Source organism: Leptinotarsa decemlineata, unplaced genomic scaffold (genome assembly GCF_025532065.1).
Source record: "Leptinotarsa decemlineata unplaced genomic scaffold, Ldec_3_MD MMD2_tig00002082_RagTag_RagTag, whole genome shotgun sequence".
NCBI classification, from domain to species: domain Eukaryota; kingdom Metazoa; phylum Arthropoda; class Insecta; order Coleoptera; family Chrysomelidae; genus Leptinotarsa; species Leptinotarsa decemlineata.
The window spans coordinates 9,027,559-9,054,180 of NW_027412573.1; the positions used below are offsets into that span (position 1 = coordinate 9,027,559).

General features: G+C 34.7%; 1 protein-coding gene across 1 annotated transcript in view; it reads left to right on the forward strand.

Annotated features, from left to right (window-relative positions):
* LOC111504544 (uncharacterized) overlaps window positions 1–25,714 on the forward strand; it is a 41,646-nt gene extending 15,932 nt beyond the window's left edge. Inside the window, exons 4-8 of the mRNA XM_023159116.2 lie at window positions 5,684–5,859; window positions 14,163–15,126; window positions 18,589–18,833; window positions 19,283–19,593; window positions 24,724–25,714. Of these exons, the coding sequence (XP_023014884.2) occupies window positions 5,684–5,859; window positions 14,163–15,126; window positions 18,589–18,833; window positions 19,283–19,593; window positions 24,724–24,902 (1,875 nt within the window). The 3' untranslated portion in view covers window positions 24,903–25,714. The remainder of the gene's footprint in view (window positions 1–5,683; window positions 5,860–14,162; window positions 15,127–18,588; window positions 18,834–19,282; window positions 19,594–24,723) is intronic.
* The last annotated feature ends 908 nt before the right edge of the window (window positions 25,715–26,622 follow it).

Genomic DNA, 26,622 nt, shown 5'->3' on the forward strand with positions numbered 1-26,622 from the left:
ACTGACATTTTAACTGCGGCACTCTTCCAGAAAAAATTATTAAATATATAAAAATTCACTCTTTCTACGTATTGATTTTTCTAGTAGCAAACACAACTCAGTTTGTTCTAAATAAAATATCTATGTACTTTTCAGCTGTAATTATCTATATGTGTAGTATTTAATTTTTTCAACTCATCCGATGTTAGTTTACCGAATTGTTATCATTTTAAAATGGCGTCGTTCTATAATATAATTTGATATCAAAAGCAAGTATTTTGTCGTATTTAAGCTATGTTATTCCTATAAAACTGTTAAGAAACACTTAGCTCTAGGAGTGATGGTATTGCGCAGAGTCGGACTACTTTTGAAGCTATAGATTTCTACAGAAGTGATCGTATGAAGATAGAATTTCTCACATACAGTTTGGATATATATTATCTATCCGGATGTTTTGGCTAAGAAGCTTCTTCCATCGATTATGAAGGCTGAATTTCGAAGGAGTTTTGAGCTAGTGATTTGAAACTATGGTGCCCCACGTAAATCTACAGATTTTAAGCATTTATAACTGTTTCCTGTATCAGCAAGAACAAAACTGAAGCACTAGGTTACGTAGGGCTTCGTCCAAAACGAACCACTGTCTGAATTCGAGAATACTATCGACGAGGTATCTGTAGCCACTCCCAAAGTTGTTTGCGTGGGTGATTTCAACTTAGATGTATTATGTTTGGAAAACTTATATATGAGCAACCTGTTATCGATATTTGAAACTCATCAACCAAGTCAAATAATTGAATCATCGACTAGAATAGAGCTCTTTGCTTATAGATTCAATAGCAGTGTGGAAACGCTAGACAGAGGTAAAACGACAACTCAATATTGGTATAGGCTCTAATGGATTGGAAATTGTGAAGGAAGCGAAAAATCTTGGGGTGACTATAGACAGTGATCTCCGTTTTGATTCCCATGTCAATAAACTAATCCAGAAAGCTTACCTCTCACTCGAACTGATTTATGGAAATCGAAAATTCTTTCCTAAAAACACAAGAATTTCCCTACGTGACAGTCTCGTTCTTTCATCTTTGAACTATGCAGATGTACTCTATGGACCAAGTCCCACAATTAGGAACAAGTCTCATCAAAGCTGTCAGAAACTTGTTTTTGGAAAACCGAAGATCGTTACACTCAGCGTGTATCTATCATAGGGTTATCTGCAATAAAATTCCGACTTATCTATATAATGAAATTACTTTTCGGACTGACGTACGGCACAAAGGGGTATTAACTCCTCCGATATATACTCATGAATTTTGCAAGCGATCATTTACGTATCAGATATGCAGCGTTTATAATAAACTTCCTCCTCATTTGAAACATTTTAAAATAGGTATTTTCAGGCAAAAATTGAAAATTAACTACTAGGTGAACAAACTTGACTACTCAATAATATATATATATATATATATATATATATATATATATATATATATATATATATATATATATATATATATATATACAAATAGAGATTTTATCGAGTGTGCATGATATAAATCAAAAATGAAAAAAATCGTGGATACAACACTCCAAACAGAGGAGCAAACCGCGGACACGTGTTTCTGGCTATTGGCCTCATCAGCGCGGTGCAGCCAAGTGTAAAGATGGGCAACACTTGTTTGCCGAAAGCAGGAAACAACACAAACGCACGGAGTCAACAACAGGAGCCAACCGCACATTTGTGGTTCCAGTTAGAAGACCTAGAATTCCCAGGCTACATCTAACACGACCACGTAGGTCGTGAGAACATAAAACTAATAAAACAAATCAACAAAGGAAACCGTGTGGACATTTGGGAAAACTTGAACATCCATAAATTCAACAGTCATAAATCACTTATCGAGGAACAAGTACAAATCAAAACACAACAAGATCTCACATTCAATATATTAAACAAAACTATACACATACCTAGAGAAGATCTAAGACGAAGATGAGTACCTGATGCAGAACAAATACAGGCAAATTCACCTCAAGTACCTGAAATACCTGAGTTAAGACGCTCTGACCGTATAAAGAGACAGACAATAGGATGACCAGTTCAGTTTGAGGAGTGCCAGAAGATGACAGTACTACCAACTGTCGAAAACGCTCGCAGATAATTAATAGAAGATATAAAGCTTCAAATCCTTTTTGTAGAATTTAATATTGAAATATATATATATATATATATATATATATATATATATATATATATATATATATATATATATATATATATATATATATATATATAACAGAATAATAGCTGGGCTGTTACAAAGAAAACTCTTTGTTATATGTCAAGCTTTCGGTATATTTCACACCTTCGTCAGGACAACTACAATAATAAGATTATATATCTTGTAAAAAATATATAAATATGGAGAACTTACTAACGTGAGAATAAAATATAAAATGGTTCAAAAACAGATAGAAAAACATTAATAAATGACAGTTAATAAAAATTTTGGCTGACAATGTCAAGTGGGAAAATTCTGAATGATACTCGAATTACTAGATTTTTTATTTTCTTTATCATATTTCAGTAGGTACGTGTAAATTTTGCTGAGACTATCAATATCAGTTCGTTTATTCATTGAATGTTCTTCGTTATTAATATGTATCATTTCCAAAAATATTCTTTTCGTTGTATTGGTTTCTCTATCTAAAATATTTGGATTTTCAAAATTCATTTTATGATCCTCCGAATTAACATGTTCTGTTAATGCACAAGAATTAACATTTCGTCTACAGTCGCTCTTATGGGAAGTGATGCGACTACTTAGAGGTCTAGATGTTTGTCCTATATATGTTTTAGAACAATCCATACAAGAAATTTTGTATACTAAATTGGATTTTTGTTTATTTGAAATTGGAGCTTTTACTTTACTGTATAATTTAGATATAGAAGTGACATTTGTTTTAGATATTTTGAGGTTATTATTTCGGAATACATTAATTAATTTTGGTGTCAATTCTTGAATATATGGGAGTGATTTATATATGAATGAAGGTATAACGTTGTTATGTTCAACTTCTTCATTATTATTTTGAAAGTTTGTTCTTTCACAAAATAAAATTCTGTTTACTAAAGATTTGGGATAAGAATTTTGGATCAGAATTTTACTAAAATTAGACAAACTTTGGTTTCGTAAATCGGGATGGGTTATTTTGATGATTCTGTTTTTTAATGATTTTATTAAATTGATTTTCATTTTATTTGGATGATAGGAATGGTAATTAATAAATCTATTACTTGATGTTGGTTTTCTGTACCATTCAGTGATGATAATATTTTGTTCTGATCTCAATAACTTCATATCGAGGAAAGGAATTGAGTTGTTTATTTCTTTTTCAATAGTGAATTGGATATTGAGATCATATGAATTAAATACATTCAAAATTTCTTCTTTTCCATCTGTAGGTATGGTCAGAATCAAATCATCTACAAAACGTTTGATGAATGGAATAGGGAAAGATAATTTTTGAATACAGTCATCAATAAGCTCATCTAAAACAAAACTCGATAAAATTGGTGAAATGGTGGAACCCATAGGTGTGCCAAATATTTGTTTATAAAATTTGTCTTCAAATATAAAATATGTTGAATCAAAAATAAAATCTAAAATATTCATGAATGTAATTTTGTCTAATTCACAGTGTTCTTCAATGTTAGACCAATTTTTGTTCAAAGTTTGTTTCACTACTTTTAACGGTAGGTTTGTGAAAAGTGAAACAACATCTAGGCTTATCAAAACATAATTTTGAGGAAGCTGAAAATTATTTATAAATTCACTAAATGAAAAAGAATCTTTAATATAATAAGGATTGTCTGTTTTATAGGAAGTTGTTAAAATATTCGTTAGAAATTTACAAAGTTTTGAGTTAGGTGCATCGATGGAAGATACAATTGGTCGCATGGATAAGGTAGGTTTATGAACTTTAGGTAACGAATAAAAACGTGGTGCTATGGAATTGTATATCATTAATGATTTAGCTGTAATATTTCACCATTTCACCAATTTTATCGAGTTTTGTTTTAGATGAGCTTATTGATGACTGTATTCAAAAATTACCTTTCCCTATTCCATTCATCAAACGTTTTGTAGATGATTTGATTCTGACCATACCTACAGATGGAAAAGAAGAAATTTTGAATGTATTTAATTCATATGATCTCAATATCCAATTCACTATTGAAGAAGAAATAAACAACTCAATTCCTTTCCTCGATATGAAGTTATTGAGATCAGAACAAAATATTATCATCACTGAATGGTACAGAAAACCAACATCAAGTAATAGATTTATTAATTAACATTCCTATCATCCAAATAAAATGAAAATCAATTTAATAAAATCATTAAAAAACAGAATCATCAAAATTACCCATCCCGATTTACGAAACCAAAGTTTGTCTAATTTCAGTAAAATTCTGATCCAAAATTCTTATCCCAAATCTTTAGTAAACAGAATTTTATTTTGTGAAAGAACAAACTTTCAAAATAATAATGAAGAAGTTGAACATAACAACGTTATACCTTCATTCATATATAAATCACTCCCATATATTCAAGAATTGACACCAAAATTAATTAATGTATTCCGAAATAATAACCTCAAAATATCTAAAACAAATGTCACTTCTATATCTAAATTATACAGTAAAGTAAAAGCTCCAATTTCAAATAAACAAAAATCCAATTTAGTATACAAAATTTCTTGTATGGATTGTTCTAAAACATATATAGGACAAACATCTAGACCTCTAAGTAGTCGCATCACTTCCCATAAGAGCGACTGTAGACGAAATGTTAATTCTTGTGCATTAACAGAACATGTTAATTCGGAGGATCATAAAATGAATTTTGAAAATCCAAATATTTTAGATAGAGAAACCAATACAACGAAAAGAATATTTTTGGAAATGATACATATTAATAACGAAGAACATTCAATGAATAAACGAACTGATATTGATAGTCTCAGCAAAATTTACACGTACCTACTGAAATATGATAAAGAAAATAAAAAATCTAGTAATTCGAGTATCATTCAGAATTTTCCCACTTGACATTGTCAGCCAAAATTTTTATTAACTGTCATTTATTAATGTTTTTCTATCTGTTTTTGAACCATTTTATATTTTATTCTCACGTTAGTAAGTTCTCCATATTTATATATTTTTTACAAGATATATAATCTTATTATTGTAGTTGTCCTGACGAAGGTGTGAAATATACCGAAAGCTTGACATATAACAAAGAGTTTTCTTTGTAACAGCCCAGCTATTGACTGCAACCTCACGAATTAAATCGATTTTTATATATATATATATATATATATATATATATATATATATATATATATATTTTGTTGTTGTCGTTATTCGAATGCTGTTTGATATCAGGTGTATAATGCATTACTTTTTCTATTTTATTTTTCATGTATTTGTTATATTTTTGTTGCCAGTTCTCGTAGCTGGCTGTGGAGGTTAAGTGTGGTAGAACAAACCTGTAGTGTTCTACACTGCAGTTTTGAACTTCGCCTCTTGGATGTTATATTTTATTCCATTAGTATTATTATTATAAATTTACACGCTGTATATCTAAAATACTTAATGGATTATTCATGTCTCACACATAATGAATTTGTATTGTTTCAGAAAGATTTTTTAACGACCTCGCCGATAAGACCACAATCCTCACTGAAATTGGAAGGAACACACGATTTCCAATCGAACTACAATGAATCATTCAGGAAACATTCCACAGAAAGCTTGAGCGATCCTGTTCATGAAATAATTGATGGAAAGCACATGGAAAATGAGACTGCTAACAGGCACGTATATCGATAATTATTCAAGCTGTCACCTAGAAAAATAAATATTGAACACATCGTTAATGAGAATAGCAAACTACATGAAAGAAATTGTTATTATAAAAGTACTACGATAGGAGATAGAAAATAGATAGAAAATAAATTTGTGATATCTTCCCTGAGTGAAATATAAATAAGTACTGTGTTCGGACTAGCATGTTTGTTCAAGCGATGGTAGTAGAGAAAGAACAATAATATACAGGGTGTTAATTAAGTATGTACCATAAATTCAAGAGACGATTTTTTAGATGATTTTAAGACGAAATGTTTATATAAACATGGATCCGCAAATACTTCATTCTCAAGATACAGGGTGTTAAAATAAAAATAAACAAAAAGTTATTCGTAAATATCTTAAATATCCTTTACCTAATTTTATTGTTATTTGGCAATTGTATTTATAACATTAAGGAGCTAATTTATCCCGAACGTGATTCAATTTATTGAGTCCAGTGGCGCTCGAGCGGGATTTGAATGAATATTTTTGACTTAAAAATGTACGACACTGACTTTTGTGCAATTTTTATTATTTCTTTGTATTGAGCAATTAGAAATACAACTTTTTTGTCTCTTGAGTTTTTTTCGCATTTTGCTTAGTTTTTAAAAAAAGTCGACCTAATTGAATATCCCTGGACCTCACAAGGAATAATTGGGAAATTAAATGTTTCTTTTGGAAATTATTATTTTTACAATTTTTCATTACTAATTATGTAACAATAACAACAAATATTGAATAACATTAACATCTAGACAACACTAAATTAAGTGTTGGAAATGGCCTCCTTCGGCTTCAATACAACCGTCTAGCCGCCGCATTATTGAATTTCGCACTCTTCTGAAAATAACATGAATAATAATCAAGGGTTGCCTTGGAAAACTTTTTTTATTTTTAATTTAACACCTTGTATCTTGAGAACGAAGGATTTGCGGACCCATGTTTATGTGAACGTTTCGTCTTAAAATTACCTAAAGAATCGTCTGTTGAATTTATGGTACTTACTTAATCAACACCCTGTATAGGGATGAGAACTGATGGCGTAAATAAAGAAAAACTAACATCTTTCAAATACACACATTTTTCAAGTACACATGAACAGTTACGGGAGTAAAGAAATGGAAATTAATAACAAAATAGAAATAAACTGATGTATATAGCCATTACTACGTGGTAGAAAGTTATCATGAAAAATGTTTTTTTATTCCTTGTACCCATATTCGTTTGTTCATGTCCTTGTAGGACTGCAGACGTCTGTTACGAATGAAAGTGGTATAAAAACAGGAATTTTCAATTCTCATTTTTTAGGAATTGGAATAACAATGTTAATCTACTATACAATGAACAAAGCATTCATTAATTAAACTGACATTACAAGAATAACGAAGATTCATGTTTTCAAGGCAATATACATGGCCAATTTCGACATTCGGAAGTCAATCATGAATCTTTTCCAAGAGACTGAACTGCAAAAAATTCAAGCTGTCGAGAAAAAGTATCTCAGAAGAGTCAGAGGCGTCACAAGAGGGGATGGAATAAGAAATACAACATGAGAGAATATTTAGGAATAGAATCAACCTTGAACACAAGAACGACCGAACAGAAATAGAATACGAAAACACAGAAACAAAAAAAGAGGTTAGGTTAGCTCCAAAGTGAGTGGGTCTATTTGACTCTCCACCGCAACCCGCAAGGGTTTAATGTGGCTCACACCTATTCACACTCGACCAAATGAACCCAGCCTCTTAACGAAGCCGATTAGTTTGTATGGTGAGTGGTCTTTCAGGTCAGATGGTGAGAGTAGATACGGCTCTGCCGAACTCTAAATATCTGATTCGGTCTCCAGTGGGGCAGGCACAAAGTATGTGCTCTGCTGTTTCATCATTTTCCAAACAGAGGCGACATACACAGTCTTTCGACAGTCCGAGTCTCTGCATAATATGATGATTCAAATGACATTGACCTGTAAGAAGGCCTGTTAAATATCGTAGTTCATCCCTACTATAGTCCAACAACTGTTTGGTATCAAGCTTCGAAGGGTGAATAAACGCCTAGGAGTGAGATCATCCTGGAAGATTCTGCCAGAAGTCCATAAATATTTTAGCCATCTTTGTTTGGCAAAGCATAAAGTGATGCCTATGACAGATTCTGGTCCGATGAAGATGCTTTCAGCACCCTCCTTTACAAGGGAGTCAGCAGCCTTATTGCCTTCCAGGCCAGTATGGCCAGGAATCCAGATCAGAGGCAATCCGTTAATTTTTCTATGGAGGAGAGTCGCTTTTGGTAATTTGCTACCAATTTAGACGTTGTTAGGTAGGAGCCAAGAGCTTCCAACGCCGCTTGACTGTCCGAGAATAATTTTATTGACTTGTGTATGAGGTTGGGTTCTTCCAATCTCTCCGCACAAAATTCAATAGCGTTAATTTAAGCTTGGAATACAGTCGCATAGGTTCCTATGCAGGTTGATATCTCTGTCCTGGGTCTGCGACTGAAAACACCTGCACCAGAACTGGAAGGTGTTTTTGATCCATCTGTGAACCAACAATTATCTGCTCTTACTATTTCCTTCTGCCGGAGGATCGAGTCCTCTCTACTCGGAAATAGTACTTTATAAAGCAGTTCGTAGTTAACAGTTGGAGGCATAAAGTCAGAGGTCATTTCCAGAATGCTGCGACTTCCAGTGTTAACCAACAGTCTGTTGCACTCTGCATTAAATTGGTTTGTGCAATTGGCAATGTTCTCAAGTCTACATGCAGTCTATCTAGCCTCTTTCTAGAGGCTAGATCGATCTAGAATGATCTCCATGGCCGCTGACGGTGTGGTACTGATGGCACCACTGATGGCCAGACAAGCCTGTCTCTGTAAGCCTGAGAGCTTCGCCTGAAGACAAGAGGAAGACCAAGAAAGACGTGGAATGGAGTCATAGGTGGAATATCACACAAGATCAACTGAATAGATGGCGGTGACCAGATCAGGAGATTATACGGATATAGTTATTTCATAGATGGTGTTGTTCAATCCCAAAGTAATGTTATTCTGGTATCAAGATGATACATAATATTGTTTTCACGAAAGCTGTCTTAATCAGGGGATCTACTGAAATTTGGGTAATATCAGAAGAACACCTAACCTAACTTGTTTTTCTGGCACCGGAACTATAGTCCATAGTGGTTAATTGATGTCATTTTGATAATTTTCTAGAATCAAGTCGACTTAATAATGTAGTGTAATAATTTCCACTTCACTTAAATGCGACGATTGTTGGCGAATAATCTGTTTTTTATCGTCCACTTCAACAGAATGATGAGTTAAGCGGTTTGTATGGAGAAAGCTGATTCACATCTTTTGGTTTCAGCTGATAACTTTCCGCAAGAAAGTGGTGTTGCTCAATAGCGAAAATAATACATTGTTTCACTAGTGACATAAATGAAATCTATGAGCTAGTATTTTCCATGGGACTGAACAGCAAAATTCAAGCTGTCGCAGTATAAACAAGACTAATTCTAATTTGAAACTGTTTTGAAGGTGACACGCATAGTTGGATTTGGCTTCCTTCAGTTTGAAATTTCTTTGATGACCGGAAATTTTCGTTTTGAAATTATTTCCTAGATTAACTTTTGCGCCCCTTTTGGAGAACAATCACACTTCAACATTAACTACGACAAACACCATACTGAAAATAAAGTACATAAATTGCACCTGCTTGAGTATCTGGAAATCAATGAAGGCAAACATTAAATTCCCTTTTGAACAACTAACAACAGGTTAACCATTCACCATTGTTGAACCCTTTTTCATGATGCCAAGAATTATTCATATTCAAAATTCACCTGCTGTTTAAGAATTGAGATTGTAATGGTTTCACGAATTCTATCTGTCATCTCATTTACCATTTACCGATCAAGCGAGGTAATTGAGGTATATAAGAATTGTAGACTAGTGCATGTACTATTACTACTGATGAAGCTGCGGTGTTAGAACAGCGTCTAGAATGAAAAATGTATTTGTGAAAATTGCTTGATTATTATTATGTACTTGTGATGCACTGTTTGGAACCTTTTGTGTAGTGATGAATATTACTGGAGTTTTTGTCCTAACACCAAACCGTTATTTTGACAGCTCGACACGTGTTTCGATCACCAAGTGATCATCTTCAAAATTAAACAAAGTATGATCTTCCTCTTGAAGATGATCACTTGGTGATTGAAACATGTGTCGAGGTGTTAAAATAACGGTTTGGTGTTGGGAAAAACTCCAGTGATATCAATTATTATTATGTTGATATTCGAATGTCATATGTCACATTGAATTCCAATTCGCAACTGCAAAGTTGTAAGTCACTGTAACTTTTGTTTCTATGAATTCATTGTTATGAAAGTTAGGTTATTCATTAGAGAAATATACCGGATGGGAATGAAATACGGAATTATAATAATGAATATAACCAGTTTTTATGCCCTGTTTTAGCACTAATAGAAGCAATGTCAAAAATGTACCTAATACTTATTTTCATTTTTCTCTATTTCTCAGGTTTCAGTTCCGGAAATTCACACTTTTCCTTGTTTCACAGTTTTACATTACTAAATCGGACATATGCATGTATGTTGCTCGAAACTGCAACTATTATTGCCATTAAAAAGAGAGATAGGGTTATAGACGCACCCTCGCTAATGGATGATCGTTCGTAAAGGAAGTATGAGCCCACCGAAGCCAATCATCTTGAAAGTTTCCTTTGAATATTTGATCGATTTCTCATAAATTTTAGTAGTTAAGATATTTACCTTCTCAAAGCAAATGCAAATCTCAGAAGTTGCTCGACTTCCCTCCAGTTTAGTCACGAAACCTCTGTCTAGCGTAATATTCATAAATTCTTTTCTCATTCACTTTTCTTTTTGATTCAGTGTTCTAGATCCAAGCGAAAGTAGGGTGAGTGAAATACTTTTATGTACTATTACTGCTTGATGAAATTTTCATTCGATTTGTATGCGTTGTTCTGCGAGGAACTTAGCATTTTAATGAATATTCATCTGAATATTCGATGAAATTTCAGATGTGATATCCAGGATAGATCGATGTCCCCATTAAAAATTGTGTGACATCAACAACATTATTTTTGTAGAAATATGACGTTATCGAGTGTCTTGATATACTTCCAATAGAAAGTTTGATTGAAAATAGCACTAGAAAAAATACGTGTTTCATCCACTTTTTCCTACTCAGTATGGTGTAACAAGGAAAGACAACCTAAGGTTGCGGAAAAAACAAGAATGAAAAATATTAATAATACCATACCAAGGTTGGATTAGAAGGTCCAGAGCTGTATCTGTAGAGTAAGGAGAGTGAGTATAGGCCCACAGCATCGCCAGATATATCTTCGGCGTCAGCTTTCCAGGGTCGCCCAGGGTGATCCTGGCAAGATTGCATCCTTTGATTTCATCCCATCTCTTCAGGGATTGAGCATGGGTGTGACGTTTGACTAGTCCCGCAATTGTCGAAGTCATCAGGCCGTAAGTGCTTGGGGCGTAAATTCTTAGTCCAGCCGCTATTTTGATCTACTTATATGAGAAACTGAAATTCAATTGATCGTCGGACCCAGGGTTTTCCATGAGATCAATATTTACCTTTTCCACCACCTTCGGAAGAATCGTTTAAGATCGAAGTAGATTAGCTAATATAACTCTCATTAGAAGCCGGAGGAATAGTTCGAAAAGTTATCTTCCTCCTAATTTTTTTTATCCATCCAGCTCACACGAGTTTGGGGAAAGTGTTGCCCATATCCATCAAGTCCACTGTAAGAGATATGTAATGGAAATACATAACAACGTTTTGTATTTCCATTACAACGTGATGTGATTGTGCTTGAACAGTTCAATAACCACACTCTGAACACTGAACACGGCAGAATTAAATATTCTATAGTAAAAAACTTGTGTTGTTAACCATTTAGTGAAAGTCTTCCGAAGAAGTATTACCTAGATCCCAGATGCAAGTCCCAGATACCATTTATTCTTTGCTACGGCTCGTATACCATCACTTGATTACAGCGGCGGCTCGTCAGAGGAGGCAAGGGAGGCTTAGCCTCCCCATAAAATTTGAGGCTATTCATCGCAATAAATTAAAAGATATTGACAAATAATTATGATTATTTTTTTCTAAAAATGCTTTGGTATCATTACTTTGCCATTAATTTTTGACATAAATACATAATATGCCCGAAAAAACACAATCACTCACTACGTAATACGTACCACACTGTATCCTGCATCAACAAAACTCAAACGCACCGCCCATGAACGAATAATGAATAAACTATCAAACCGAAATAATAAATGCCATACGTTGGAAGGGAGCCAAGCCTCCGACCACTTTAAAAAACACAGACTCCACGAGACCGATCCAAGCAGAGAGATACGTCCCGATTTGTAATTTCAGTTGAAGAAATTATAGCGTCAGAGGAGGCTAGCCTCCAGTTGGTCTCCGTTAGTGTACGACTGCGTTTGTTTTTTATTTAATTATTCGGACGGGATACCGTGACGGACCGGGACTGAAAAGAATTCCGGTAAATCGTTTTAGTGTTTCTTTATAATATTTGTTATTTGTGTATGAAACAGCAGTATTATATTATAGCAGTGCTTTTTGGTAATATTTTTAAAGTGTTTTCTTTCAATTTCAAGGTATTTTCAGGTTTTCACTTTTTGGTAATTTTTTTTTCCATTTATTATGGATAAGTTGAACGAAATTAAAAAATCTGACGATATAGTCGATTGGTTGCTGACAAATAATTTTAAGTCTTTTTTTATGATAATAAATTTTACATTATTAAAACTCTGGGAAGGCCTCAACCAAATGTGATTTCAATTAAATCGTCAGATAATCGACAAAATCGAGGATATAATATTAGTTGGTACGGTAAATGCGATTGGTTAACCGGCTCCATTAAACGAGAAAAACTTTTTTGTTGGCCCTGTGTTTTATTTTCCGTACAAACCGAATATCAAACGTGGTCTGAAATAGGATACTCCGATTAAAAAAATTCACCTCGTGTTATGGGGCAAATATGATTTACAATTTAGCAGTTTTTTAAACGGTAGCGTTTTTTCGGGCACCTCAAATACCATCCAAAATGAGCTTATTATAGACAGTGTGGCATATATTATTAAGGAAAATATAAGCAAGGAGATTGAAAATGTTTCTTTTTTTACATGGGAAATTGATGAAACTACCGATATTACCTGTACATCACAACTTTCAATTCTTTTTAGATATGTCAAAGATGGTAATGTGGTAGAACGTTTTATGGGTTTTCATGATGTTTCATCTGGGCGCACAGCTGACGATTTGTTTAATTTTTCAATTCGTACGTGTGACACCTATAATTTTAGGCAAAAGTTAATTGCGCAAATCTGGGGCTGCGGTCATGGCCGGCCATTTAAATGGTTTACAAACTAAAATAAAGTCCATAGCTCCTCATGCACTTTTTACGCATTGTCATGCCCATGCCCTAACTTTGGTATTAAGCAAAACGTGCAACAACATAAAAATTTTCGCGCCTCCGGCGGGCTTTTCTGTGTGTATATAGTCTATATGACTTAAGCCTCCCCTGTTCTCCAATGCACGAGCCGTCACTGCTGGATTAGGCCTCCTTTTTATTTGCATAAACACCATGCAAGGGCAGTTATTCTAACCCTTAGCCTCAACGGAAGACAGAACTGCCTACTGTTTTGCCTTAGCCATCTTAGCAGGCTGGTTGAGGACTATAAAGCGTCACCGAATAAAATAGAGTACTTGAAGTTAACAGCTGGTTAACGGAAAACATATTTCAACAGAAACAGATAATTCCCTATCCGTTGAGATCGATTTTCCCACTCAAAGCTACCTGTGTCATTATGATTGTTAACAATAATAAGCAAAAAATCGATTTGCTTCTGATCCTCTCAAACGAGTCGATTGTGTGGGGCCCTGTTTCTTATTGAAGAAATCGAGTAAGAAGGCTATTGAAGGGCTAGAGCTTCTGAAGCACGGTTAGCATTGGAGGATGTACGCCTTTGACGTTGATCGATATCATATCATTTGCTCGATTTGCATTCCTCCTCATTATTATAGAAAAAAACTCAAAAAAAAGCTCCGCAGAAAGGTAATAATCATCATTATTATTATAGCTACAGTTCTTTTGAATTTTACAATATTAGTGGAAAAACTATGATGATTCATTTTTTCTGTTTAACTTCCATATTTTACTGAAATATGATTGTATGATCTTTTTCTCTAGGTTATCAACTTCTTTGGAATTCCTTGGTGGACCTAGAAAGTTCTCTCGAAAGCGACGGCTACATAAGAGACTCACAAACTTGGAAATTCAAGGAGATTATTCACATATCACAGAACACGCGGAAAAATTTATCGGATATCTGTTAGAACAAAGAGCAAAGTTGTGCAGGACGCCAACAACTTTAAAACTAGAAGGGGATATGGAAACAAAGACTGAAACTAGCACGCAGTATATAAATTTCGACAAATTCGATAGAGCTCCACTTTGCAAAAAATTCACACAGCTGCACTTGGAAGGAGATTTGGATATTCTCACTGAAAAACAGGCAAAGTTTGTGCCATTCGAGATTTCCAAGAGACCACCGCTAGTAAAAAAGTCGACAAATCTGCATTTAGAAGGCGATCAGTTTCTGATTCCGGAATACAGACATCAATACGTGTTCTATAATAGTTTAGAAAGGCCAAAACTGATCTTACCGCTCAACAATTTGAAGCCTGGCGGTATGTTCGAAGACGAAACAGCTGGTAAACAACACGAAAGAAACATGCATCCTCTTATCCCGTTTCTGCGAGATTCTGATGGCAAGCCTGATGATAATGAAGGCAGAAGACGTAGGCATGTATCAACAAGTTCCCACTTCGGCAGCGGATTCTTAGACAGTGGAACTACAGGCAACGTTTTGACTAGAGTATCTTCACATCCCAATCTGGGAACAAGCCAGGCAATCGAAGATGGCTCGGGCAAAACAAAAAAATTGCATCAACAGAATGCATACATAGATTATGATTTTGATAAGAAGCCACCAGCGAGTAGGAGAAGTAGGAAAGAAGGCTTGGGTTTGAGTTATATGAAAGGGGATGGTGCGATTGACGCAAAACCTGAATATAGTAGAGCTTTTGTGGATTTTCCAAGGCAAAGACCATCTGTTAAGAGGCCTACAGGTCATTTGATTTCCACTGGAGAGGTACTGTTTTTATTACTATCTCAGAGATATTTATATTGAAGTTATAACACAGTTTGGTTGTTACTGACACTCTTCACAAACGTTTTATTTTTCCTAATTTCATCTTATTCTTCAATCGATTTCTTTCCCTCTTCGTCCAGTGCAATACTTTTTCATATAAAGTAACACAAAATCCATTATTAAAAAAATCAAGATACGATTCCGACAGAGATAATGGCAAATTACCAACGAAAGACAATTCTCAAAAGACGAAACTTGTAACAAGCTAAGAATTAACGATTTCTAGTACAGGCAACATGATACTAGTCACCCACGTAGAAGATAGGAAATCAGTTTTCTTGATAAAGGAAATTTAGTGGTTGCTATTTTCATGAACCTCAAAAAGCATTCAACTCCGTTGAACATTACATTCTTTAATAAAAGCTAGAAGCCATAGAAATCCAAGGGATAGTGAATGATCCGTTAGGCCCATATTTTGCAAATTGAACAACATACACTCCAATCAATCCTCAAGAATCGTGTTTGTATTCGAATTTATGCTTATTATACACACATTGGAAAAGTCTAGGGATATTTTTATAACATACTAAATATCATAAAAATAAATGCATGAGGTCGTTTAATTTCGATTAAATTGGTACACTCGACTACCCTGTAGATTTCTATGGGTTGAACAAAGCCTGCAAAAACGGTAACTAATCTTTTATCAAGTTTTTTACAAACTGTAGGTTTTCGGCTAAAATGAATAATCTGAAAGTGTCAAGTTTGTACATTCTATGCAGTTCTTGCTCAGCAATTAAACTGGAAATATTGTGCTTTAACATGGAACGCCATCACTTACCATTGGCTGAGATGAATAGAGCTGTAGGGCTTCTTCAAGGTGGCATGCGACAAAATGATGTAGCTCTTCGTTTGGGGGTCTCCCAAAGTATTATCAGTCGATTGTGGCGGCGTTTCCGTGAAACTGGCAGTCCAGCCGAACAACATCCAGGGCGAGGACGCGCCACAACTGCAGTTCAAGACCGATTTTTGGTCTTAACCGCAAGAAGACAACCGACAATCACAGCACCTGAGTTGGTTAACGTGTTGCAGCAGACGCACCAGGTAACCATTGGTCGTGATACTGTCAGAAATCGACTGCATGAAGCAGATCTCCATAACAGAAGACCACTTAGATGTCCATCTTTGTCGAGAGGCAATCGCGGTAGAAGATTAGAGTGGTGTCAAGAACATCAAAACTGGGATGCAAATGATTGGGCCACAGTTTCGTTTACAGATGAATCCAGATTTGGATTTCATCCAGATTCTCGTTGAGTAAGACTGTGGAGACGACCTGGAAATAATGAACGTTTGAGACACGTCCAGGAAGTCCATACATACAGAGGTGGTACAGTAATGCTATGGGGCGGAATCATGATCGGCGGCAGAACCGATCTCGTTTTTCCAAATCGCTCCCTCACAGCTCGACAGTACCTCGACACCATTCTTCTACCTATCGTCCGTCCGTTTGCTGGTGCTGTTGGAGAAAACTTCCACTTAATGCACGATAATGCTCGTCCACATGTCGTGCGTCTAGTGACTGACTGGCTCACCAACGAAGGAGTTGATGTATTGCCATGGCCAGCACAATCACCGGACCTGAATCCCATCGAGCAGGTGTGGGACATGCTTCAATGAAGAATTACTCCGCATATGGGGAACATTCACACAACGTTTCAATTGAGAGAGCTTTTAATCGCTGAATGGGCAAATGTACCTCAACAAGACATTGACAATCTCATTTTATCGATGCACGATAGATGTAGGGCCGTAATAAACCAGCGTGGAGGCCATACTTTGTACTGGTTCCAATTTTTTTTGTATTATGATTTTTTTCGGGGTGCCAAAGAAGAGCCATATTTTTTTTTAGTTTTGCTTATATGCGCACTCAGTATTTTTAAACATTTAATAAATTTTGTTGTAAGTTACATTCGTTTAATAATCACCCGTCAACTTTTTTTTCCCAAAAGCGATCTAAAAAAAATATTGCCATTTTAAAAAATATCCCTAGACTTTTCCGATGTGTGTACATACAGAATGTTTGTAACGTTAAATTATCGTGTTGGGAATTACACGTTAAAAGGTAAAAATTCGTTAATCCTTAGCTCGAACAAGTTTCAACTTCAGAGGGTTGTCGTTCGTAGGGGTGCGACAGCTGGTTAACGGAAAAACAGATTTCAAACAGATTTTTTAAACAGTATACAATACAGTAGACGATGTTATATATGGGTAATGGGTAATATGTTTAAGGCTGAAAAAAATGACTATGCTAAGAATCGCACGTTGAAAGGTAAGACCTTGGTAATCCATAGCTCGCACAAGTTTCGGCTTCTGATGATTGTCGTTCGTGGGGGTGAAGAGATGTGACAACTTGTTACCGGAAAAACAGATTTCAACAGATGACTATGCTCTAAAAATAATTTCAACAAAATTTTTACTGCTCATAAAAAAGCGTTCGAAGTTCTGCATTGTCTTCCATATGACACTCCTACAAACAAATTATTTGCAGTAACAAATTCATTTCCATTGGATATACCTACATTTCATAATGGACGGTCACAAAATTTTTCATTTGGTCAACAGAGAAAGAAAATCCAATAACCAGAATTTTAATTGTTTTCTCCATGAGTCTTTGAATAATGATATTGTACTATTGATATGAATTGATAATGTAAATTACATGAATAATTTTATATCACTGTGAGTATTATTCATGTTATGTTATATTGAGTGTTTTGTAATATAACATTGTGTGCGAAAAAAAGCACCAATAACAAATCCGTGTTCGAACCATTGTTGACGGAGACAAAATGAACATTCTGAAGTTAATAAGAAACTAATAAGAGAGTTTTTTCGGTCACATGATTATTCAGAAAAAATACTTTTGCTGACTTACCTATTTACAAGGTTGCTGTACTGTCAGTTGAAAAAACATTTAAGAGAACCTGTTCATAATTGTTGAATATCTGGGTTTGAATAATATACATACGTATTGGGTTGGTGTGGGTGGTTTGGTCCATTCAGAAAACCGGTGCTAGGAATCGCTCGTTGAAGGGTAAGACCCCGTTGATCCCTGGTCAGCTCGCTCGATTTCTAAAGGTTGTTGTTCGTAAGGGAGCGAATTTGGTTAACGGAAAAACTAATTGTAACAGTTTGTCAGTTTTATGTGGAATCGACCAAAAACTGGTGAATAGATATTCATATAATATATTCTTTGATTCCATATTTTATAATTTCATTGATGAATATTATGGAACTGATATGACATAGAATAAATTTCATTTTTCTATTCTTTCAGAGAAGTTAGAATTTGTTATTATCACGTAACGTCTTCATTCACAATTTTAAGAACTGAAATAAATTTGAACATTAATTTCACTGTCCGGAATACAGAAACTTTGCCGATGAAATTATGTTTTTTAGGGTCAGTACGTAACGGAGAAAAAGGACAAATTCATACCTCATGGAACCGTGGAGAAAACGGTGTCTTGCAGAAGGAAGCCGGAACTGAAAATGGAAGGACGTTTCGAGTGCCAACCTGAGTATAGAAAAGCTTACATTGATTATCTCATCAGAGAAAAGAAACCACCCTTAGTTAAGGTGACAAGGGCAGTGGAGGAAACTGATACTAACGATGTGGTGGATCCCAGTCCTAGTGAAGTCTTGAGGTACCAGATTGATTTATCTTACATTATCAATGAACAAAATCTAAGTTTTGAACAAATTACAAAATGTCATGATAGTATTCAGCATCAGACGTTCTTATTTGGATTTGATTCCATCTTTCAACAAGTAGTGTGGTTTTGTGTCAATGAAGTTTTCGGAAATATATCGACACGGTTGATTCCATAAGTCTACCAACTCTATTGTATCTATTTATTACTTAATTATCATATCTCTTATAAAGTGGAGATTAAGGCATTGTTCCTATTTGGTTTGAAAATTATATATCAGTCCACATTCCATTAAATTTCTGTTATCTGGAGATATCGACTACTCTACTCTGAAAGAAACTCGAATAGAAAATTGTTTCCAAATATCTTGTGGATTCATGCTTTCAAGGGAGACATTTTCATCTTCCTTTTTAATTTTTTACTAAATTCTCTATCAATTCTAGTGAGACTACAGAGAAAGCAGGGAAACCTGAACCTTCCACTCTAGGAAAGAGACCTAGTAACCTGAATGTCCTTTTGTCGCCTTCTTCGGCCGCTTCATCTCATTCGGCCAGGACTCATTCTCCAAGAGTTACAAAAAAAATTCATCGCAACTCATCGCCACGAGTTGAGGCAGGTGATTTTGGTCTCAGTCAATCTTCTATTCAACCTAGGAAGATTTCGCCTAGAAGATCTCTGACACCTTCTCCTAGACTTCATCAAAGAGTAGAAAGCAAACGCGAGAATAAGGGCATTTCTACAGGTGTTGTTAAAGGTAAAGTATTAACTGTAGATTTTGTAAGCATAGTAATTATTATGCTTTTATTGAAAGGTTACTCAGTACAGGAGATACTAATCTAACCGAACAAATGGCAGAATTCAACGTCTGCTCTTCCATCCAACCAGTAAAAGATAACTTATATAATAATAATAATATGTTTATTTACCAGCAATAGAAAGAGTTTCCAATACATCATATGCGATTTCAGATACAGATTTTTCAGAATACAAAAAAGAAAAACAATCAATTGAATGAAATGTCCTAGATATGAGTAATAAACATCGAGAGAACCCATTAAACCCCTAAGGTTGTGCATGGGAATTCTTTATTTATTGTGTTACCAAATAATCTTCGAACAGTATTTCAGTGTGTGTATTTACAATATTTACAAAATTCTGGACCTGTGAATAAGTAAATGACAATGAGAGGAGAATTAAAAATTTAGTTCATTTCTATAGCGATGAAAATAGGGAAATGTTGATAAGTCATTTGTTATCAATTATTTCATGATCTACATTGAGGTGGTACTTTTTGAATATATTTTTTATTAGTGGTATAGAGTTGACTTTCATTAGCTTATTTTTATGCATATCGTCTAGAAAGTTATTGAATTAAACAACATTTTATTAAAACAACGATAAAAGTGAAATAAAAACAACAATAAAAATTAATTGGCGCTCCGGGGCGACTTCATTGACTCCAGTGGCGCATTTGCTTTTTCAGCTGCAGGAAAACCCGGAAAAACCTGCAGCACCACATCATCTGAAGATCTTGACCTAACAATGTCCTTTCTCTTATAAAACAAAATGTAGGGTGTCTCCAGAGGCTCCAATGAATTCAATGCATCGCCAGAACATTTCGTGACACGACTATCGTCAAACTTAAACCAGTCCGTTTCTTCTTTGACCAAGGCGTAATAATGACCAAATTCAACGCCAGAACCACAGTTAACAATGACTGCATGAATATTATAATAGTGTGGTCTGCTAGGTTGAAATGTTCATCTATTTCGAACCTTCCAAAGAGTTTCTTGCTTCCGTTAGAGGTTGAATATTGTTTGAAAATCATCAGTGTTATTATTAGATTGACTGGTGCCTCAGCTCTACTTGTTTCCTTATAACAGTCAGTTAGTTTGGCGCATGTTTGACAATACAGTCGATCATCACCTGTTAAATGCACGGATTGGTTATTAGTCATATTAGGAAAAGCTAGATGAAGTTCCAGAAATTCACATAAGATTTCGGTACTTCTTGAACATTTACCACAAAGTAAACAAGTGAGGATTTTTCCAGCAAAAGATTTACAAACACAAGACGAGATGGGCTGTACGGATTCATTCAGTCCAGAGCGGTCAGGAGTATTGATTTTGCTATTGTTTTGCTCACGAAGAGTATTCAACAAGAACCCCAAGATCCTCTTGTTGTCCTAACGAGTATCTAGTGGACTTTTAGAATTTTTGCTAAAAAACTGAAGCAACGTTGTCCCACCGATTTTTTTGTTGTCTGTATTCGTACCAACATTTTTGTTCTGTTTCTTGTGGCATAACTATGCTCCAACTGTTGAAGGGTGTATTTATTTTCACTTATTATTCAGCTCAACATAATGTTATATAGCATAGATGAATATACTGAGAGAATTGAAAGAAGAGCTCTAAACATGAAAATGAAAACAATATCAATGTGTGACTTTGTAACAACTAGAAACTATGTTCAGATGATTTGATGCTTGAAGGGGAAATTCTTGGATTGGAGTTAAGCGCTCTGTCTAATGAATTTACCGACCCATAGTTCCTTGATCACTTCTACAGCTGGATTATTTGAAGCATCCTTCATATTAGAAGTATTGATGGTTTGAGATTGAGAAAGTTATATTTTTCGGACAGAATCATTTGTGGGAAAGAAAAGTTTTGGCTAAATACTATAAAGATGGAGAAATAGAAAGCCACAACCTCTTGATCAGTCTTTAAATACTTCAGCAATCATCTTATGTTTGATGAACACTGGATTACACTCCATGAAATACACGTACATTGCCGAAAGTTTACGTACTTCAAACCATTGAGTCAACATGTTTTTATTGAAGAATGTGTTACAGTTGAAACTGTTGGTATTTCGTTCACCGCTGTTGTCATCTTGTTTATAATTGGTGATATGGTGATTTTCTCTGTCACGGTAATAATATGAATTTGTCTCTGCTAGGCCAATTGTATGTGTCAGAGTCTTTGGACTATGACAAAATATACGTTTATTTGAAAAACTGGTGAATCTTTTACCTTTTGTGACATTCAAGCAATTTATTGTAGGAACTCATTTACCATGTCTCATTTACAATGTCAATTAATATGGTAATATATTTGGTAACTTTTCGAATGTTATTTGACAAATAAGAAATAAAAAAAATCATAAACAAATAACACAAACATCAATAACGTTAAATTTTTATGCAATAAACTTGACTTAATGATTAAAAAAAATTCCTAATATCAGACATGTTTTTTTCGATCGTGTTAGAAATCACACGTTGAAAGGTAAGACCTCGTTAGTCCTTAGCTCGCACAAGTTTCTCAATTTCTGAGAGTTGTTGTTCGTATGGGGGCGACAGCTGATTAACGGAAAAACAGATTTTAAACAGATTTTTTTAAAGATTTTTTTTAAAGGACAAAACACAAGCACTACAGGAAAATCCTCAAGGCGCTCTCAGAGCAATGCCTTTGCAGAAGTAGCGATTCACATTGGATTTTAATCGCTGAAGATTGCTGAAATACATTTGGAAAAACGTTCTCAGGAAGTTTCTTCCACATAAACGCAGATCTCCAGATGAAAAAGTTCTTAAACAGTAAAGTTCGAGGTGTACTGAGTTGAATCTCAAAACGATGAGCAGCCACAGTCCGTTTCGTATTTCTGACATGTACCGCTCTTGATGGAATCAAATGTGCCAAGTCACTTGAACACTTCCCGTGAAAGTATCTATAAAAGAGAGACAAATCTCCATTCTTCCTTCGATGTTCCAGGCTTGCACGTGATGTTTGGGTCTCCAATCAGGCAAATGACCCTTTTCTGCATGAAATCCAGCAACTTCAGGATATTTTTGGGATAGACCTCCATACCTGAGAATAATACTCCAAAGAAGGTCTGATCTGAGATTTATAAAGCATCAAAAGTTGCTGAGCGGTGTACAGTTTTTTGGTTGGGAACAGTGTTCCAAACTTTTGAGAAGCAGCCTTTGTAATACCAGCCACATGATAGTGCCAAGACATATTGGTGACCATTTTAACCCCCAACAAATTATCGAAACAGAAAGCGGAATTGTTTGACCTGAAATTATTAAATCCGGTTCGGAGACATTTAACTTCTTGGACAAAACCTATACCTGGTATTTTGTGGCATTGAATTGAACCTGGTTACTTTTACCCCAATTCGAAATCACTTCTAGATCCTCATTAAGGTACGCAACCTCCTGCTATCGGTGAAGATGTCCCTCCGTAGCCGACGTCCTGAAATCCAAATGGAATGACGAGACAAGTGTGCTGTTGTCAGCAAAGCAATATACAGGATACTTGATTTTTTCCAATGGGTCCTTGATATAGAGGTTTGGAGACAATATAGACCCCTGGGGAACATCAGCGTTGATGGCGAACTTATTCGAGAATTATCCGTCGGCAGCCACTTGCAGGAAGCTGAAGAGCCATACAAAAAAATGATCCAACAAGCCATAGCATCGAAGTTTGACCAGCAAACCATCATGCCATACACGGTCAAAGGCCTTAGAAATATCAAGCGCAACAGATCTTGATTCACCATGTTTCACGATTGCGTTATTACAAATATGGGTGACATAGACGATAGAGGTCGCCTATTGATCTTTGTTTCCGAAAGCTATATTGATGTTGACGCCTCCCAACTATTTGAGGTTATGGTAGTTTACGACTTTCTCTATGATTTTTGATATCACTGATAGCAAAGCGACTGGTCTATAGTTATTTGGAAGATTCTTCTTACTGGTGCGAGTTCATTTGCACACTTTTCAAGTACGATGACGGGCACTTCATCAAGGCCAGAAGGAATTTACATGACTAGTTTTTCTTTTATTTTGGACTGCCTCGCGAATACAATTATGTTGAGCATTGGGTATTTTGTTCACTTCTTACCCAAGCGTGCTTTCCATTAAGTGAAATGGAACAATATTAGGATGTTTCCTATCATAAAAGAGATAATTTAAATCAATGAATTTATTCAAATAAGTCAGTATTTTTCTTTGAGAATATATTTCAACTTCTGTCAAATACTAACAACCCTTCACTACTCCCTTTCACCGCTTTTCAATCATCGAACCACTTATGATTCACTCTTGTACACTCAATTGTTAATATCATTTTTCCTTAGCCCTTCTAATTTTCGTTCGTATGGGGACGTATGGGGACAACAGCTGATTAACGGAATAACAGATTTTAAACAGAAACAGATTGTATTATTTTTGAAAATGTCCTTAGGGGACGAAACTGCCGTAACATTAGTTACAAATAGAAGTGGTAAAAAACATAGAGAAAGTTCTATTTCTCATTTTTCAGATGTTATTCAATGTTCATTTATTTGAAAGTATTTGAATGGGATTTCAGTTTGTATCTGGAAGAAACTTCTGTGGGTGATATAAAGTTTTAGGCCGTTGTTTTATTGGTGGAAACAGGAAAAAAATCTGATGACTCGACAGAACTATTGAAAACTGACAAATCAAAAATAAATAACTACGTCTTCCATTTCATTGAAAACATTGAAAAATTATTTCGGAAATATCTTTTAACACTCCCATCTTTGTAGAGAGTTCATTTTGAACTTGATTGTTTGTTTCCTTCTTTTGGAAGTTTTTTACAGTTTTTATAGAAAGATGTAGAATTTGAAACCCAAAAAGTTTTTTCCACATTTTTGGAATTGATAGATAGTTGAAGAGGAACATAGTTTGAGTTTGATATATTCAACAAGAAAATAGCTTTTCAGATTTGAGAACCTAGTATTACAGCGATATCTTTGATTTGCAATTTGCTACTACTATATCCATCAGTAACTGAGTAACTTTATCATAGTTTCCTTCAGTTTTTCATTAACTTCCTGCTTCTTATTGCTGTTTCAGGTAGTTGGAGACCTGCGGAAAAAAAGGGATCTATATCTTCAGACACTGATGGTTGGTATTCGTCTTCAGAAGCCGATCCAGCTTTTTTCATACTTGATGATAGAACTCGAAGAACAAGCTTTAGGAACAATTTATATAAAGAACAGAAGTGGATGCCCTCATGGTATTCTGTTCAGTAATTTTGAAATATTATTCATCTGGAAAATACTTAGAGAAAAACAGATAGAAAGAAACACGTTTTTCTTTTCAAAAAACATTGGCTCGTTTCGGAAAGGATTGAACTAATTAGAATAGTTTTTGTAGCTGGCTTGTAGTTATTTGGTGGAATATGGTGGTCCAATCCCATGAGGAATCACACAATTGTTGAAGAGAAATAAAAAAATCTTTTCAGTTGAAAATTATTGTGAATTTGACTGTATTGTTGTTCAGTGTTCTTTTATATGTTGAATGTGTAGATTACTGTGATAGGAACTATCAGGTTGTTTCAAAAGTTTTGTCCGTTTTAATATCTCAATACATTTTTCTTTTACTGTATCGTGGTATACGATTATACCTGCTAATTGATATAGAATTGTGTATTCTATACATTGATGATTTCCAAATTATTTTTTTGCCGGGTTTCAGTACATACTATATAATGTTGAGCGATTTTCAGCCAATTTTTCTCTACGATTCTTTTTGAAACAACCTAATACTCATTTAAAGCATTATAAACTGTTGATTAATAGAGCATATGAAGCCGAGTTGGTGAGTATTGTATTTTTTCCAGATCAAAACATTTAAATTTTTCATTTCAATTGATACAGATGATGAAATAGAATTATTAAATTCAAAAGAACGGTTATGTGTGGAAAAAATCATAAATTAATAATCTCTTGGAAGCTATTGAAAATAAAATGTTAAGAATATGTGATATTTTTCTCATTTTCATCCAACTTGTTCATTGAATTATATTATTTTTGATAACGAACTCTACTGACTTCGTGCAAAAAGAACGCAAATAACTTTCTCAGTGGAAGTTATTACAATACAGGAATTGAAATTTATTTTAAAATCTCTTAGTCTACCTTCTTCTTACATTTGTAATTACACTGGTAAACACACAGTTTGCTGCCGGGATTTTTTTACTGTTTCTAGGTAATTTGAGTCTACTGAATCCAAAAATGCCACCAGATTTGCTCCATCAGATCGTTTTGAGAAAATACGACAACAGATCACATTTCTAACGTATAGGGTAATTTAACGCAGCACTACCTACATATATGTAGTGCTGCTACTCATCAAATAAACAAAACACGAATGAAAATTAAGATATTTATTGTATAACAATATACTTACAGAAATCATCACACATATCTGCCAAAAAAACTTAATTTTTCATGTAACGTAACCAGCATCGCAGCACAAATCTGTAACCCACTTTTCCTCATTAAGGTCACCAATGTGACCTTATGTAAATACTTATATGAAAACCGTGTTTGTTTTCAAGAAAATTTTCCACAACTTTCACAAAAGAGCACCATGCATTACACTCAATTTCAGTCATCGATTCTGTAAAATGCGAATCTTTTAAAGTTGTCGTATCTGAGGCCCATCAAATATTCCGGCTTTCAATTTTTCTTTACTAAGTGCAGGGAATTCGCTGGACAAGTATTCAAAACAAGGACGATTCTGGTCTAGTACCTTAACAAATTGTTTCATCAGCCCTAGTTTAATATGTAACGGAAGTAATATTATTTTCTCTCGTTCGACCAATGCTTCGTTAACTACGTTAGCTTCTCCTTGAACTAAAGCAGCATCTCTAGAACGCCATTTTCTTCTACTCCAGTGTTGGTCCTAAGCCCTGCTATCCCAAAAACACAGGAAACAAGGATATTTTGTATAGCCACCCTTCGTTAA